The 17,768-nt window shown below is 45.2% G+C and overlaps 1 protein-coding gene across 1 annotated transcript; it reads left to right on the top strand.

Moving 5' to 3' along the window:
* The first annotated feature begins 303 nt into the window (after positions 1-303).
* LOC145409795 (lipid droplet-regulating VLDL assembly factor AUP1-like) lies at positions 304-16,258 on the top strand. Its single transcript, XM_080280102.1, has 8 exons — positions 304-421; positions 2,386-2,523; positions 6,780-6,930; positions 8,044-8,225; positions 10,962-11,123; positions 12,917-13,037; positions 14,945-15,083; positions 15,752-16,258. Exons 1-8 carry the CDS (start codon positions 384-386, stop codon positions 16,213-16,215), a joined length of 1,395 nt encoding a protein of 464 aa, XP_080136228.1. The 5' UTR covers positions 304-383; the 3' UTR covers positions 16,216-16,258.
* Positions 16,259-17,768: the final 1,510 nt, after the last annotated feature.

Below are 17,768 nucleotides of genomic sequence, written 5' to 3' on the forward strand. Positions count from 1 at the left end.
TGCAGTAAGGTATGTGTGTGTGGCAAGATTCACTAGAGACCCTTCACCACTTCCTTTTGTCATACGCTGCACACACTTGCAACCAATGACTGCATGTAACTATATTTACTGAAGGGGGTGCCTGGCAAGACCCACCACCTCTTGTATAATGTAATCTGCATACTTTGCGACAATAAGCGGTTTTGATGAGCAAAGTTTGGCATGATTTTGGCTCTTCCTATGTGAGTTTAGCGAAATTTTTGAAGCTAGGATTGGCAACCCTGCATGGACCCCAGTGTATTTACAGCTGGAAAAAGAAGACGAGGAGGAGGATTATTTCCCATTGTGCCCAATAATATTTACTGAATGTGTCCCGCTGGTGTGATAATATTACCGCCACCACCATGACTGTGCCGATAGAAGCCATGTACAATAAAAGCAGGTGAGGTTAATGACAATGATGACTCCTTCACTCAATGTAGGGCAGTACAATTTGGCTCATTTTTCAAGCACCCAGCATGTGATTTCCGAATGAGAGCTGGTTTTTTTGAGTAGTATTTTCATAGATATTCCCTGTATTAAAAGTCTCATGAAGAACAGATAGGGTAATATTGCCTCCGTGGTTGAATTCGGAACTAAACACTCGGGCACATTTTTCAAGGCCCAGGCATCTGATTTCCCGACCAGATTTCACCTTATAATCGATAAATTTATGGAGATGCATTACTTTTAGAATTATTATGTAATATGTGGTAGCTAGGATGTAGGTTAATAGTGACTACCATTAAATACAGGGCATTTCACGTGGGTTAACTTTTTACACTGTGTATTTCATTGATTAAATTTTATCTTATTGCCTGTATTTTCATAGAGATGCATTGTTTTGTATTTTGAAGTCAGTGGTATTTAAAATGTCTTCAGTTGTAATATGAATTCAGCCACGTGCACTGATTGGTTTTAACGTGGCCACTATGAGCTGTGATGGGACGACCAGGCCACAGTAAGGTGTTAGATGTCAGGGAGACCATTCATTTGTAACGGCAGTGTATACAGTTAAGGTTTCTCCCAGTAGTGGTAGGTGGTGGCGACCATCATCCACTCACTTGATGTAGTGCTGCCTACTTCTTCCTTAGCCTTTATCATCCTTTTTCTGTGCCTGCCCTCCTCTCTTCCTATTTCTCCCATCTTTCCTGTCACTTACTATTGCTTTTGTTTCCTTTTCAGGTGGCTTTACATTGAGCGACAAGCCAAATGGTTTCCTGTAAGCCAAGAAACCATGTACAGTGCTGGGTGGTAACCATATAACGAAACCATATGTGTTCCCTATGTGTCAGCAAGTGGGTTGGTGGAGGGTTAGTGCCCCTCCCCGTAAAACAACTAACTCAAAGTCAAATGGCCACTCCTTACAGGATTATGGCATCTGGCAATAGATAGACAGATAGATAGAAACCATTCATTTATAACGGCAGTGTATACAAGAAAAGTTTCTCCAACTGAGATGTAGAGATCCCAGGCTAGGTTACTGTCTCTGTCTATCTAATTATAGCCAGATGCCATAATCCCGAAAGGAGTGGCCGTTTGACTCTGAGCTGGTGGTTTTACAGGGTGGGGCACTAACCCTCCGCCAACCCACTTGTTGACACGTATGGTTTGGTTATATGGTTACCACCCAGTGTTGTAAATGGTTTCTTGGCTTAAGGAAACCATTAGGCTTGTCACTTAATGTAAAGCCACCTGAAAAGGAAAGAAGAGTAATAAAAAGTGACAGGAAAGATGGGAGAAATAGAAAGAGAGGAGGACAGACACAGAAATGAATGATGAAAGTGAAGGAAGAAGTAGGCAGCACTACATCAAGTGAGTGGATGATGGTAAGAAATAGGAAGAGAGGAGGGCAGACACAGAAAAAGAATGATAAAGGTGAAGGAAGAAGCAGGCAGCACTACATCAAGTGAGTGGATGATGGTCACAACCTACCACCCAATATATATATTGTAAGGTAGATGATCAGCCTACTTCCTGTGACAGTACTGCATGATGGGGAAGCCTCCAGTCATAACTATTTTGTCTTTCCTGTCACATTTTATTACTCGTCTTTCCTGTACAGGTGGCTTTACATTGAGTGACAAGCCTAATGGTTCCCTGTAAGCCAGGAAACCATTTACAACACTGGGTGGTAACTGTATACCCAACCCATACGTGTTCCCTACGTGTGAACAAGTGGGTTGGCGGAGGGTTAGTGCCCCTCCCCGTAAAACAACAAGCTCAAAGACAAACAGCCACCCCTTGCTGGATTATGGCATCTGGCTGTAGATAGATACGGTAGAGAGATAGTACTGCAGCTGGTTGATATGTGAAGGCAGGGGTGATACACGTACGATATGATATATATTTTGTGTGTTGTGCCAGGTTCCCCAATGGTCCAAGCCTGTTGCCGCTAATACTGTACACTCCCATGGGCATCATCATTTTCCTACTGAGGGTGTTCATATCACTGCAGCTGTTCCTGGCGGCGTACATCCTGCCCCACAACACATTCATCAGAAGGTAAGCACTAACCATTCACAGTTATAGAAGGACAGTACTTGATTTTTTATTGTTCTCATTATTTTTTTGTTTTTCCTGAGTTTTACAGAGATTCATCATCATCACCACCACCACTACCACCACCACCACCACCACCACCACCACCACCACCACCACCACCACCACACACACACACACTAATCAGTAGGTAAGCACTAACTGAACTGTCTCACTCTGTCTGTATTTCCTATTGCCTATGACCTCCAGTCTTTCAAACGCAGTGTGTCCAGGCATCTCAGAATGAGCAGATCTTGAATTTGGCTCGCTTTTGTGTTGTTTTTGTTTTTTTCTTGGAAGGAACTGTTTTGTGGGCTCTTTGCCTCTGGTTCGTTCTTCCTCGCATTTAAAAAAAAAAAAAAAAAAAAAAAATGTGGCAAAGGAAGGAATGATGTGAAAATATTGTGATGGGGTAGGGGATGATGGAGAGCAAGAGATTAATGAGGAGAGTGTATGTGAGTGAGGTGGAGGGGGGGAGAGGGAGGCCAAGGATTAGATGGAGGGATGGAGTGGAGAGGTATATGAGAGTGGGGGGTATGAGCTGGGGTGAGGGCAGTGAAATGGCAGGGGACGGGACGACGTGGAGGCAATGTGTTTGTGGCCACCCCTTATGGGATTAAGGTGTCTGGCAATAGATAGACATAGATAGGATAGCAGTTTGAAACACAGGATGAAAGTAGGTGACAAGGTAGGACACTTTCTGATGTTTGACGAGGAGTGAGAAATATAGAAAGTGGGAGACAGTATTTCAATCTGTCAGTCTGTCTATCTGTCTGTCTATCCATCTATCTATCTGTCTATCTGTCTACCTATAGCCTGATGCCTTAATCCCATAAGGGGTGTCCACAAACAAATTGTCGCCATGTCGTCCTGTCCCCTGCCATTTCACTGCCCTCACCCCAGCTCACACCTCCCTCTTTCATATACCTTTCCACTCCATCCCTCCATCTCATCTGTTTTCCTTTCCCCCCTCCACTTCACTCACACACACTCTCTTTGTCAGTCTCTCAATCCGTCCCCTCCCACAACTCACACCCCCTCTCTCATATACCTTTCCAGACCATCCCTCCATCTCATCCTTGGCCTCCCCCTCCCTCTCCCTCCCTCCACCTCACTCACATACACTCTCCTCGTTTATTTCTCACTCTCCATCCTCTCCACATGGCCAAATCACCTTAATGTGTTTCTCCTAATGCTTCCTATCACATCCACACCAGAATGCTCCTTCACTTCCTCATTTGTCAGCCTGTCTCTCCATGTGACTCCACAGGCTCCTCTTAAATAACTCATTTCCACTGCTCTCACTCTTGACTTGTGTCCTTCCAACAAGGTCCAAGCTTCACTTCCATACGTTAAAGTTGGTATCACAATACTGTCATGTAGTAACTTTTTCACTTCCATGCTCACTTCCCTGTTTCTTATCACTGCCTTCAAGGAACAAGCAACCTTTCTTCCCTGCTGTACCCTTTCAAGCACTTGACCCCTGTCATTATTATTATCATCACCACCACCACCACTTTCATGGTTGTCATTGTCCTCCTCCTCCTCCTCATCTTCCTCCTCCTCCTCATCATCATCATCATCATCACTCATCAACATTCTCCTCCTCCTCCTCCTTCTCCTCCTCCTCCTCATCATCATCATCATCATCATCATCACCATCATCATCATCATCATCATCACCATCACCATCACCATATCATCGCCATCATCATCATCACCATCATCCTCATCCCCATCCTCATGATCATCATCACTATCATCATCGCCATCATCATCATCATCATCATCATCATCATCATCATCATCATCATCATCGGCATCCCTGGCTTGGTACAGTCAGCGTCCATCAGTTATCGTGTCCACAAAGGATGTAACCTGATTGTCGTTTTTTTTTAATCATCCGCACGTGACTATAATTATACCAGCGTTATCCTTTTCCTTCCCCACTGAACGCCCAAAAGTTTACATGTATACCCTGCAGATAAATATATTACCATACATCCATTCAAGATATACCCATTGTGATAGTCATGGTATTGGTGATTTGGATGGGACGTGTGGAATGAGTGTTGCTTGTGTCTGTGTTAGTGGAATGAGTGCTGGTTGTGTTAGTGGAATGAGTGTTGCTTGTGTCTGTGTTAGTGGAATGAGTGCTGGTTGTGTTAGTGGAATGAGTTGCTTGTGTCTGTGTTAGTGGAATGAGTGTTGCTTGTGTTAGTGTTAGTGGAATGAGTGTTGCTTGTGTCTGTGTAGTGGAATGAGTGCTGGTTGTGTTAGTGGAATGAGTGCTGGTTGTGTTAGTGGAATGAGTGCTGGTTGTGTTAGTGGAATGAGTGCTGGTTGTGTTAGTGGAATGAGTGTTGGTTGTGTTAGTGGAATGAGTGCTGGTTGTGTTAGTGTTAGTGGAATGAGTGCTGGTTGTGTTAGTGTTAATGGAATGAGTGCTGGTTGTGTTTGTGTTAGTGGAGTGAGTGCTGGTTGTGTTAGTGTTAGTGGAATGAGTGTTGGTTGTGTTAGTGGAATGAGTGCTGGTTGTGTTAGTGTTAGTGGAATGAGTGCTGGTTGTGTTAGTGGAATGAGTGCTGGTTGTGTTAGTGTTAGTGGAATGATTGCTGGTTGTGTTAGTGGAATGAGTGCTGGTTGTGTTAGTGTTAGTGGAATGAGTGCTGGTTGTGTTAGTGTTAGTGGAATGAGTGCTGGTTGTGTTAGTGTTAGTGGAATGAGTGTTGGTTGTGTTAGTGGAATGAGTGCTGGTTGTGTTTGTGTTAGTGGAATGAGTGTTGGTTGTGTTAGTGGAATGATTGCTGGTTGTGTTAGTGTGTAGTGGAATGAGTGCTGGTTGTGTTAGTGTTAGTGGAATGAGTGCTGGTTGTGTTAGTGTTAGTGGAATGAGTGTTGGTTGTGTTAGTGGAATGAGTGCTGGTTGTTTTAGTGTTAGTGGAATGAGTGTTGGTTGTGTTAGTGGAATGAGTGCTGGTTGTGTTAGTGTTAGTGGAATGAGTGCTGGGTGTGTTTGTGTTAGTGGAATGAGTGCTGGGTGTGTTTGTGTTAGTGGAATGAGTGCTGGTTGTGTTGGTGTTAGTGGAATGAGTGCTGGTTGTGTTAGTGTCAGTGGAATGAGTGCTGGTTGTGTTAGTGTTAGTGGAATGAGTGCTGGTTGTGTTAGTGTTAGTGGAATGAGAGCTGGTTGTGTTAGTGGAATGAGTGCTGGTTGTGTTAGTGGAATGAGAGCTGGTTGTGTTAGTGGAATGAGTGCTGGTTGTGTTAGTGTTAGTGGAATGAGAGCTGGTTGTGTTAGTGGAATGAGTGCTGGTTGTGTTAGTGTTAGTGGAATGAGTGCTGGTTGTGTTAGTGTCAGTGGAATGAGTGCTGGTTGTGTTAGTGTCAGTGGAATGAGTGCTGGTTGTGTTAGTGTCAGTGGAATGAGTGCTGGTTGTGTTAGTGTTAGTGGAATGAGAGCTGGTTGTGTTAGTGGAATGAGTGCTGGTTGTGTTAGTGTTAGTGGAATGAGTGCTGGTTGTGTTAGTGGTAGTGGAATGAGTGCTGGTTGTGTTAGTGGAATGAGTGCTGGTTGTGTTAGTGTTAGTGGAATGAGTGCTGGTTGTGTTAGTGTTAGTGGAATGAGTGCTGGTTGTGTTAGTGGTAGTGGAATGAGTGCTGGTTGTGTTAGTGGTAGTGGAATGAGTGCTGGTTGTGTTAGTGGAATGAGTGCTGGTTGTGTTAGTGGCAGTGGAATGAGTGCTGGTTGTGTTAGTGGTAGTGGAATGAGTGCTGGTTGTGTTAGTGGAATGAGTGCTGGTTGTGTTAGTGGAATGAGTGCTGGTTGTGTTAGTGGAATGAGTGCTGGTTGTGTTAGTGTTAGTGGAATGAGTGCTGGTTGTGTTAGTGTTAGTGGAAGGAGTGCTGGTTGTGTTAGTGGTAGTGGAATGAGTGCTGGTTGTGTTAGTGGAAGGAGTGCTGGTTGTGTTAGTGGAATGAGTGCTGGTTGTGTTAGTGGAATGAGTGCTGGTTGTGTTAGTGTTAGTGGAATGAGTGCTGGTTGTGTTAGTGGAATGAGTGCTGGTTGTGTTAGTGGAATGAGTGTTGGTTGTGTTGGTGTTAGCTTGATGTTTGAGTGTTGCCGTGTTAGTGTGATATTTGAGTGTGCAGTGGTAGTGTTAGTGTGATATTTGAGTGTTGCAGTGTTTGTTTGGAGGTGCAGTGTTGTTGTGTTGCAGTGTGGTGCTACGCGTGCTGTACCTGGTGCTGGGTGTGGTGGTGCGGGAGGAGAACCCACACAAGCGCGACCCATCCTGCCGCATCATCATAACAAACCACGTCACACCCTTCGACCACCTCGCCGTCTCCATCGTTCTTCCCTGCGTCACTGTAAGTATACGCCTGACAGTGCCCTTATTTGTTTACCATTTTGTCACTGTAATTGTCTCAGTAATTTTAGTTTTACTGGTGTAGTGGTTAGCATGACCCAGATGGAGTGGTTGCCCTCCGTAAGTTCCATCCCTGAGAGGTGACAATTTTTTTACTCTAACTTGGCCTAAAATCATCATCTCACCATCGTAAATGCTGAGTTGTAACTGTGGTAGGTGGTGGCGACCATATCCACTCACTTGATGTAGTGCTGCCTACTTCTTCCTTAGCCGTTATCATTCTTTTTCTGTGTCTGTCCTCCTCTCTTCCTATTTCTCCCATCTTTCCTGTCACTTCTTAATACTGTTCTTTCCTTTACAGGTGGCTTTATATTGAGTGACAAGCCTAATGGTTTCCTGTAAGCCAGGAAACCATATACAATGCTGGGTGGTAACCATATAATCAACCCACACATGTTCCCTATGTGTCAACAATTGGGTTGGCAGAGGGTTAGTGCCCCTCCCTGTAAAGCCTCTAACTCAGAAAACAAACAGCCACCCCTTACGGGATTATGGCGTCTGGATATAGATAAATAGATAGATCGATAGATAACTACCTTTAATATATTCTTCCTGTCACAAGATGATTCAGTTTAGCTTAGATCGAAATGAACATATCTTGAATTTGGCTCTGTTATCTTGTACTTGTTTTTTTCTTGGAGGGGACAGTTATGCGGGTGTCTGGCCTTTGGTTCCTTCTTCCTTGCATTTAAAAAAAAAGAAAAATATTTAATAATGTGATTAAAATAGTCAATAGATGGAAAGAATGAAAATAAAAACGTTATTGTACTGGCCATGTGGAGAGGAGGGAGAGCGAGAGACTAATGAGGAAAGTGTATGTGAGTGAGGTGGAGGGGGGGAGAGGGAGGGAGGGGGGGACTGAGGATGAGATGGAGGGATGGAGTGGAGAGGTATATGAGAGAGGGGGGTGTGAGCTTGGAGGAGGGCAGCAAAATGGCAGGGGACAGGGGGACATGGAGGCGATTTGTTTGCGACCACCCCTTATGGGATTAAGGCGTCTGGCAATAGATAGAGATGGTAGTGAAGGGGTTAAGTATCTGTTCCACCCTTCCAGCCGAGCCTATACGACCTGCCCAACGCTGTGTCGTCGCTGCTGTGTTACCGTGACGTTGGTGTGACGCTGGGCAGGGAGGTGCTGAGGGCCAACGCACGTACCTACCTCAGTAACAGCACACACCCGCCCTTACTCCTGCATCCAGAGGGCGCCACAACCAGCGGAACGTTGGCACTCATGAAGTAGGTGGTGATTCTCTCTCTCTCTTTCTTTTTCACATATATACAGTATATACTAAAATAAAAGAACCCAAGGCTGAAATAATTATACCTGTATTTAGTTTCTTCATAGTGTAGCAAAGTAGCAGTTGCATACCTTATTCATTTTAACTACAGTGGGGTGGGGACTGAAGATGAGGTGGAGGGATGGAGTGGAGGGGTTTATGAGAGAGGGGAATTTGAGCTGGGGGGAGGGCAGTGAAATGGCATGGGACAGGGTGAAATGGAGGTGGTTTGTTTGTGGCCACCCCTTACGGGATCATGGCGTCTGGCAATAGATAGATAGGTAGGGTGTAAAATTGCAGTGTTTCTGTCGTGGCCACAGATCTCTAACAAAATATTAATATTTGGGCATGGTGCTAGTCATGAAGAAGTGTTATGGAAAAGATGTAGAGGCATAGTAATGTCCTGAGCCTCCACTGAGCTGCAAGAAATAAACTGCAAAAGGATGACAGTCTCCACATAGATATGATGGATGAACATTCGATGGTATAATTTACTGAGAGACTAATATGGAGAGTGTATTTGAGTAAGTTGGGGGGGGGGAAGGGGGAGACTGGGGATGAGATGAAGGGATGGAATGGAGAGGTATATGAGAGAAGGGGGTTGTGGGCTGGGGGGAGTGCAGTGACATGGCCAGGGACAAGGCAACATGGAGGCAATTTGTTTATGGCCACCCTTTACAGGATTAAGGCATCTGGCAATAGATAGATAGATAGATAGATAATTGGTGGTAAAAAAATGCTACTAAACCCTGGCTGGAGATATACTATAGATAAATATACGGGCTGGATGTTGTGAGATATGACAGAGGTGGTGTGTGTGTGAGTATAGTACCTGACCCCATCTGTGTGCTGTGCTGCTGTGCTGGTAAGAGTCTGGCAGCAGAAGTCACTGACACAGCAGGAGAGGTGTATATCCACACAGAACCAATGATGATAGCTTTGATATGGTACCTATTATATGTATGTTTTGTGCATCATAAAACAGTACCATATCTAATATTGAATTACCTAAGTAATGACCTGAATTACAATCGGCTTACATCAAGCAACAACTGATCATACACTGATCGACTATAAATTGATGTCAGTGTTATTTGTGTTCAGTGGATATACATTTGGGGTCAAGGGCCACGTAAGTCAAAATTTCCAAAACATTTCTGCCACCCACCTGAAGTATGTCATTGGCCAGTCCCAGATTTCACCAGGGGTCCTCCCAGAGGCTGGGGGACAGTTGGAGGGCCCAGGCCATCACTCCAGGTCATCAGGAGGATGTGATGAGCAATGGGGAGAGCAAAGCAGAAAGGCCAAGGGAGAGGATAGCAATGTGGCGGGTGGGGAGCGATGCGGTGAGGCAGTGGGAGAGCGATGTGGTGAGGCTTCATGCCCGTCCGTATGGTGCTTGAATGTGTCTCTCCGCATTATATCACACACTGCACTATTCGCTGCTCACTTGCACTATTATTTTGTGATGGTATTAATGTTTTGATGGCCATGCACATGCAGGACAATTATTTAGCACAGGAAAGACAAGGGTGACAATCACAGCAGCAGGACACGTGAGTGATGAACGACACAAGGGCTTCAAAAGGGTGACGGGAAGTAGGATGCATGTGCAGAGGCCTCGGAGGGGGGTTCTGCACACGTAAATGCAGGGTGGCCAATCTTGGCTCAAACGTTTGACTGTCAGCTTGTGTGGGTTGCAGCACATCCGCACAAAGTCATCACAAAAAAAATCATATACTGTATGTTTGCGATCGTTAACCTGAAACTGGAAACTGGGGTATTAATTTTCATCGATCGTTATAGCAATGGATTGCATACCAGACAGCCTTATACGTCATTACATATACGTCATCGTATATGTCATTACTGTACTGTACATGTAATTACATAATAGCGGCACCAGTAGAAGCATTGACCATGCTAGCCTGCATTTGTCTGTTCACTTGATGGTAGTTCTCCATGTGTGATGGCCATGAGCCATGTCGCTGCTTAGTTCCTCAGCCCAGAGGTCTCCACACACCACCTCATCCCATGTCTTCTCAGTTTGCATTTGGTCATTATTCCCTGTACATGCATCACTTTATTGTAATTTACCTGAAGGGCAGTTAACAGGGTCACCATAATAGGCTCCATATCACCCTGTTTATTGGTTATATAGTTGGCCTACTACCCAGCACCATAAATGGTTTCCTGGGTTACAAGAGCAGTTAGGTTTGTCACTCCGTGTAAAGCCAACTGAAATGGAAAGAAGAGCAATAGGCGTGACAGGATGGGTGAGAGGAACAGGAAGAGAGGAGGACACACAGAAAAAGAATGATGAGGTTGAAAGGAAGAAGTAGGCAGGACTATATCAAATGAGTGGATGATGATTGTCACCATTGTGGAACCAAACCTCCACAATACTCCCCATACCTCACTGTGGCAAGGCACTGTCTGCCACAAGGGAACATCAGTACTCTGCACAGGACAGCTGTGCAGGGGTGGTTGCTTGTCCGCAGTTGATGGGTCTGCTAAGCCAAACAGACCAGGGTTACTCAACGACTTATAAAGAGCTTAATACTCGCTGACATCAAGGAATTCCATACTAGTTCATTGAGTTGTTCTTCACAACTAGCAGGTAGCACAACATCATCTGCAGATGAGGGATATGAGGCCGGCCATCCATCACCAGTCACATTGTACTGCTTTTCAGATATGGCAGTTGGGCCTTTGAGCTGAGTGGCTCTGTGTTGGTGGCTGGTGTGAGAGTATGGCGTCTGCCCCTACTGCCTGTGGCCCCCTCTGTCCTTGGGGCATCTTGGGCTGCCGATCTCTGCTTCATGCTCTTCTCTCCTGTTACTGTATATACCATCAGGTGAGTAGATGACAGAGAGAGAGAGAGAGAAAGTTACGTAGTTGGCTGGTGGGTATGTGAGAATATGATGTATAGAGGTACTGCCTGTGGCCCTGTCTGCTCTCAGGACATCATGTGGTACTAAACTGTGCTTGTTGCTGTTGTCACCTCTCACTTTATACCATTAGTTGAGGAGGAAGAGTTAAGGAGAGTCACAGGATTGCATGTGGAGGGAAGAGGCCCAGAAGCACACCAAGGATGATGTGGGATGGGGTCCTGTGTGGGGACTTCTGGGATAGGGACTTAACAGGAGAATGACTCAGGATTCTGACACAAGGAGACCTGCCATCAAGTAAAAACACCTACATTTCAAACATAGTGATCTCTGCATTCATTCATTCATTCATCATCAAATCCTATGTTGCTCCATGAGGAGTGTAGGACCTCGGGGCTAGGCAAGTTGGTCCTGACATTTAAGATGAGAGTGACCAGCCTCACTCCTCAATGAGTGGCATTATGTGAGCAGTAAACCCCAACCATCCCTTGGATATAAACCTTCACTGGCTCAGTCCAATTGGAGCACCATAATTACCCATTAAACCACCAGGTGCCAAAATTTGGTTATATGGTTACCACCCAGCATAGTAAATGGTTTCCTGGTGTGCAGGAAACCATTTGGCTTGTCACTCAGTGTAGAGTCAACCATAGGCAGAAGGAAGAGGAAAGAATGAAGGAAAAAGACAGAAGAGGGAGTGTAAAGTTACCCGTAGGCAGAAGGACGAGGAAAGAATTAAGGAAAGAAAGACAGAAGAGGATGGAAGGAAAGAAGGATGGAGGAGAGGAAAGGGCAGACACCAGAGAGCAGCACTACATTAAATGAGTGGATGGTGATCGCCCCCACCTACCACTCTGTGTATAAGTGTAATTAATTGATTCTCTTTGTGTCATGTGTAGAAGCAAGTGTGCCTATAAGGTGTGGCCAGATAGAGCGTTAATAAAGATACACACAGTTTATAATAGTGTTCCTTGGGTGTGTCATTCCTCCCCTCCCCCACCTGATGGCTCCTTTCCACCTCCATGGTCTCTGCAATTCAGGATCGTATTATAGCTTATTGTTTCATCCCCAGGCTAAGCTGGACATGAACCTGGTGGACTGTGGACTGAAATTGCCGTTCTGCAGTACACCATTCTCCTTTCTTGGGATAGGGAGGGAGTGGAGGGATATATGAACCACATGATTGTATTGGTGCCGGTGTGTGAAGGATGATGTGTGTAAAGGGTGTGCTGTTGTGAGGGACTTAGAAGGTGGCAGGAGGTGTGGTAGGCCAAGCAGTTGTACAGTACTCTCAGCATCGCAAGTTGTGGTGCCTCTCCTGTTGGTCTCCTTGAACTTTGAAAATCAGTGTGCAGAAGGTGAGAAGTGTGAGCATTGGGAGTAGGGTGGTGAGAAGCAGACTGAAAAAGACCTGGGATAAGGTGGTAGAGTGTGACCTCAGGGATAAGGGACTGGCTTGGGAGGCTGCCAGAGATCAAGCAGCATGGAGAGCCGCCATTAAGTGACCAAGGTTGATGCATGCAAGCTTGTTGGAGCCTTTATAAATGAATCAATAATGAGGATGATGATGATGATGATGAAGCAATAATGATGATGATGATGATGATGATGGGGAGGAGGAGGAGGAAGCAAGGATGATTAGGAGCAAGCTGATGATGATGATGATGGTAATGAGGAGGAGGAGGAGGAGAAAGACAATAATAATAATGATGCCGATGGTAATGAATGTTTTGCACTGTAGTATCATTGTGTTGCTCAGGTACATTGGGCGGATGAAATGCAGTGAGGATGAAAGCGTCGAGGAATTTGCCAGTCGTGTTCAGGTGGTCACTGCATCGACACTCAACCTGCAAACGTCACAACACACCGTGGCTGATAAGGTGGGTACGGGTGGCTTTGTGTGTGTGTGTGTGTGTGTGTGTGTGTGTGTGTGTGTGTGAGAGAGAGAGAGAGAGAGAGAAAGTGAATGAGAGAGTGAAAGGGAGAGCACTGAACCCAACCTCTCCCATTTCTTAGGTGGGAAAAGAAATCTGGATGTTGATGATGTTGATGGTGATGATGATGATGATGTTGATGATGATGATGATGGTGATGATGATGATGGTGATGATGATGATGGTGATGATGATGTTGGTGATGATGATGATGATGATGATGATGGTGATGATGATCATGATGATGGTGGTGATGATGATGGTGATGGTGATGATGATGATGATGATGATGGTGATGATGATGATGGTGATGATGATGATGGTGATGATGATGATGGTGATGATGATGATGGTGGTGATGATGATGGTGATGATGATGGTGACCCAGATTATTGTCCTTTTGCAGCTTATTTCATGTAGCTCAAGTGGCAGCATAAGGCAGAGTAACAGTCCTGTGTTTATTTAATAGCACTTCTTCATGACTAGCATCCTATTCTAGCATTAATCTTTTGTTAGAACTCAGTATTCAAGATGGAGAGATTGCAATTTTAGGCCAAGTTAGAATGAAAAGAATATAGTGAAGTGGCAGCCATCATCCACTCACTTGATGTAGTGCTGCCTACTTCTTCCTTAGCCTTTATCATTCGTTTCCTGTGCCTGTCCTCCTCTCTTCCTATTTCTCACCATCTTCCACTCACTTGATGTAGTGCTGCCTACTTCTTCCTTAGCCTTTATCATTCTTTTTCTGTGTCTGTCCTCCTCTCTTCCTATTTCTCACCATCATCCACTCACTTGATGTAGTGCTGCCTACTTCTTCCTTAGCCTTTATCATTCTTTTTCTGTGTCTGTCCTCCTCTCTTCCTATTTCTCCCATCTTTCCTGTCTCTTTTTATTACTCTTCTTTCCTTTACAGGTGGCTTTACATTGAGTGACAAGCCTAATGGTTTCCTGTAAGCCAAGAAACCATTTACAACGCTGGGTGGTAACCATATAACCAAACCATACGTGTTACCCACGTGTTAGCAAGTGGGTTGGTGGAGGGTTAGTGCCCCTCCCCGTAAAACAACTAACTCAGAGACAAATGGCCGCCCCTTATGGGATTATGGCGTCTGGCAATAGATAGACAGATAGATAGGGATAGATAGATGTGTATGATAAGCAATTTTTTTTTTTTTTTTTTTTTTTTTTTTTTTTTTACATGTGACTCTGGGCAAAGGCTTCAGTGCCTGTTCCCAAGTCCCAGTAATCCTCCTTGGGGCCCAGTAATCCTCCAACACCTCCACATGTCACCACTTCGGCGCTAACACCCACTGTCCATATTGAATACATGCTAGGGGTGTCTCATACAGGACTGGTGTATTGGTATTCAGTATAAATTGAAGGATTGAGAATGGAATGTAGAAGATGGGATTGTGTGTTTAAATGTGAAGAAAGATATAGTGTTATTTACTTTACTCCTTTTGACATGGTAAATACTCACATTGCCTCCTCTCCATCTCATCTTCACACTCTCTTTCTCTCTCTCTCTCTCTCTCTCTCTCTCTTTTTCTGTATTTTTCTCTTTTTCTCTTTCTCAATTTTTCTTTCTTCCTTTTTTTTCTTCTCTCTCTCTCTCTCTCTCTCTCTCTCTCAGTTCCAGACAGTTCCAGAGTTGACCTGTTGCATACATGGACTGGGAGTAACAGTTAACTTACCTCCCTACCTACACTCAAGGTCATAGGGAGTAGGAAATACAGACAGGGGGAGACAGTTCCAGAGTTAACCTATTACACACATAAACCTACATGTGTCACAGAAATCCTCATAATCAAACCAGCCAATAAATCTCCGTGTGTGTGTGTGTGTTTGTCCAGGTGGAATACATGAAGCGTTTGGCCCGGGAAGCAGCCGCAGCCTCCAATCCACTACTGAGTCCGGAGGTGGCAAGAATGGCCCAGCAAGTGCAAGAAGTACTGCCACATATATCACTGGACCAGATCAAGAGGGACCTGGGTGAGTGTGTGTGAGAGAGAGTGGGAGTGAGTGTGTGTGTGGAGTGGGGAGTGAGAGAGAGAGTGTGTGTGTGGAGGGGGCAGAGGGAGAGAGTGTGTGTGGGGGGGAAAGAGAGGGTGTGCATGTGTGTGTGTGTGGGGTAGAAAGAGAGAGAGAGAGAGAGAGAGAGTGTGTGTGTGTGTGTGTGTGTATGTGTGGAGGGGGCAGAGGGAGAGAGTGTGTGGGGGGGGAAAGAGAGAGTGTATGCATATGTGTGTGTGGGGGGAAAAGAGAGAGAGGGAGAGTGTGTGTGAAGGGGGTTGTTAAAAGTGTTGCTAACGTGATATTAGTTTTTTCGTAATTAAACTATTCTATGTTTTGTGTAGAATATGGCTTGATTAGTGAGACCAAAGAGGATTGATGTATATTATTATCCAGCCGAACTGAGCAGGTGTGGGTTTATATCCAAGGGGTGGTTGGGGTTTGTTGCTCATGTAATGCCGCTCAGAGATGAGTGAGGCTGGCCACTCTCATCTTAAATGTCTGCACCAACTTGCCTAGCCCTGGGCTCCTACATTCTCATGGGGCAACACAGGGTTAGATGATGATGATGATGATGATTAGTATTATTATTATCATTATAATTATTATTATCATTTATTTAAAGACCTATTTATTTTTTTTTGCAGTTCACACCCAAAACGTTGACATCACCATCACCAACTTCCTGGAGGGCAATGTGCCAGAGCCGGTTCCAGAGCCTCCCCCTCCACCCTCATCCTCCAGCCCTAGAGCCTCACCCTCAGCCTCCAACCCTTCACCCTCACCATCAGCCTCAAAGCCATCCCCTGCCCCATCCTCCCCTCAGGCCGTCTCCCCTCTCCAGTCAGCCTCCAGCCCGTCAAATGACTTCAAGGGGGCGGCCAAGGCCCCGTCACCCTCGGGTGACCTCCGAGGGGCAGTGGAGGTGTCCCCGTCCTCCGGTGCCAGGCCCAAATCCTCGCTGGCCCTCAGCACGGCCGCGTCCTCGTTTGGCAAATCTGCGACGGAGAGAATGGCATCGTTTGAGAAGAGAAAAGCGATGCTGATTGAGAATGCCAGAAGAAAGTACATTGAAAAACACGGGCTGCAAGTTCCCGGCTACAACTGCTGACACACTGTGCTCTGACCAACCCACACAGGGGATAGGTTTTTGAACTGAGGGACCTATTCTGAGTGGCTCGGCTGGAGGTTCCCTAACACCTCTACCTTAGTGATTTATTCTGCATATATCACCTAAGTATTCTTTTCTTGTTGATGCCAACTGTTATTGATGTGTTGTAGTTGTGACCCAGGCTCATGTCAGCTTGAACCCAGTGGACTGCTGGCTGAAGTTGCCCCTCTTCAGTCCACATCCCCCTTTTTGTGGGATAGGGAGTGAGATGTGGGCTGCTTGCATCACCAGGCAGTGGAGCCAGGTGGTTATATCAGTGCCACCACTTGAAGGCTTCCCCCAGCAGAAACTAAAGTGCAATATACTGTACAACACAAATCACAAAGGAAGAGGTACAAGACTTTAACAAATCACACGTTACACCTCAGTATTGTCTTCTTTCTGATTGATATGCACTGTGTTGATAGTAAGACGATCTGATTAGCATCCAAGGAGTGTTATGGTGCACTGTGCAGAATAAATCACTGAGGAGAAGGTGTTAGGAAGCTCTTATGCCACTTGCAATGCGCCCCGGAGTGTCATCAGCTGATTTTATGTATAGTAGCTCGTTTATTGGAGCTCGATTGTACAGTTGACTTTTATAAATAGGAAGAAGAAGAATGACTGAGTGTGCACGCTGTTTGGTTCGTTTGGCCCTTAACTCCTTCACTCGACTGATTCGTTTTCCCTGCTGCTACCAAATCAGTCTATTCAGCTTTAGGAAAAAAATTGATTCACTGAAGAGTTTATAAAGTACCACGTCAAGCCCTGAAAAGACCAGTTACATTGGCTTGAGGTGAAGGTGCGGGCAGACATCGTGAGGCTGTTAGTTATGGTGCTCCTCCCCATAACTAAGGCCTTTGAGCTTGTGGTGGGTTATCCATCCACTTTACTGGGACACAAGGACACTGCATCATTATCTTCATCCACTATTGATACAAGGCCACTGCATCATCCCAGACACCTGTTCATATAAGCTGCCATTCCTTAATTGCATGAAAAACACACACACACAAAGGTAGATGCAAACCCACCTGTGCCAAGTGCCCACACCAGGACACCTACCCTGGCTTTTAAATACAGTGAAAATACATCATTGAAGTGAAGGGGTTTAGGTGGGTGGCCTGTGTGCTTAAATAGGGTACGGATGGCCATAAAAGTTGGCCTAATATTTCACTGCTCTTACCTCTCCTTGTCCTCTGCTGGCATGTATTCCTGAGCTGGGAGAGACATAACCGGTTTCTCTGGCCACCTATACAAAAGTTTACTTAATGTTTCACTTTTTCTGCATATCCCTATTCTCCGCCAGCTAATATTACTGATCTGGGAGAGACGTGTAAGGTTCTTCTGGCAGTAGATACATAATTCACTTGATATTTCACCTCTTCTGCCTGTCGCTATTTCTTTTCTGCATATCAGTATTCTCCACTAGCAAATATTACTGATCTGGGAGAGACGTGTAAGGTTTTTCTGGCCATAGATACATGATTCACTTAATGTTTCACCTCTTCTAC

Source organism: Coenobita brevimanus, chromosome 83 (genome assembly GCF_032717465.1).
Source record: "Coenobita brevimanus isolate Jiangsu-jjx chromosome 83, ASM3271746v2, whole genome shotgun sequence".
In the NCBI taxonomy this organism is placed as follows: domain Eukaryota; kingdom Metazoa; phylum Arthropoda; class Malacostraca; order Decapoda; family Coenobitidae; genus Coenobita; species Coenobita brevimanus.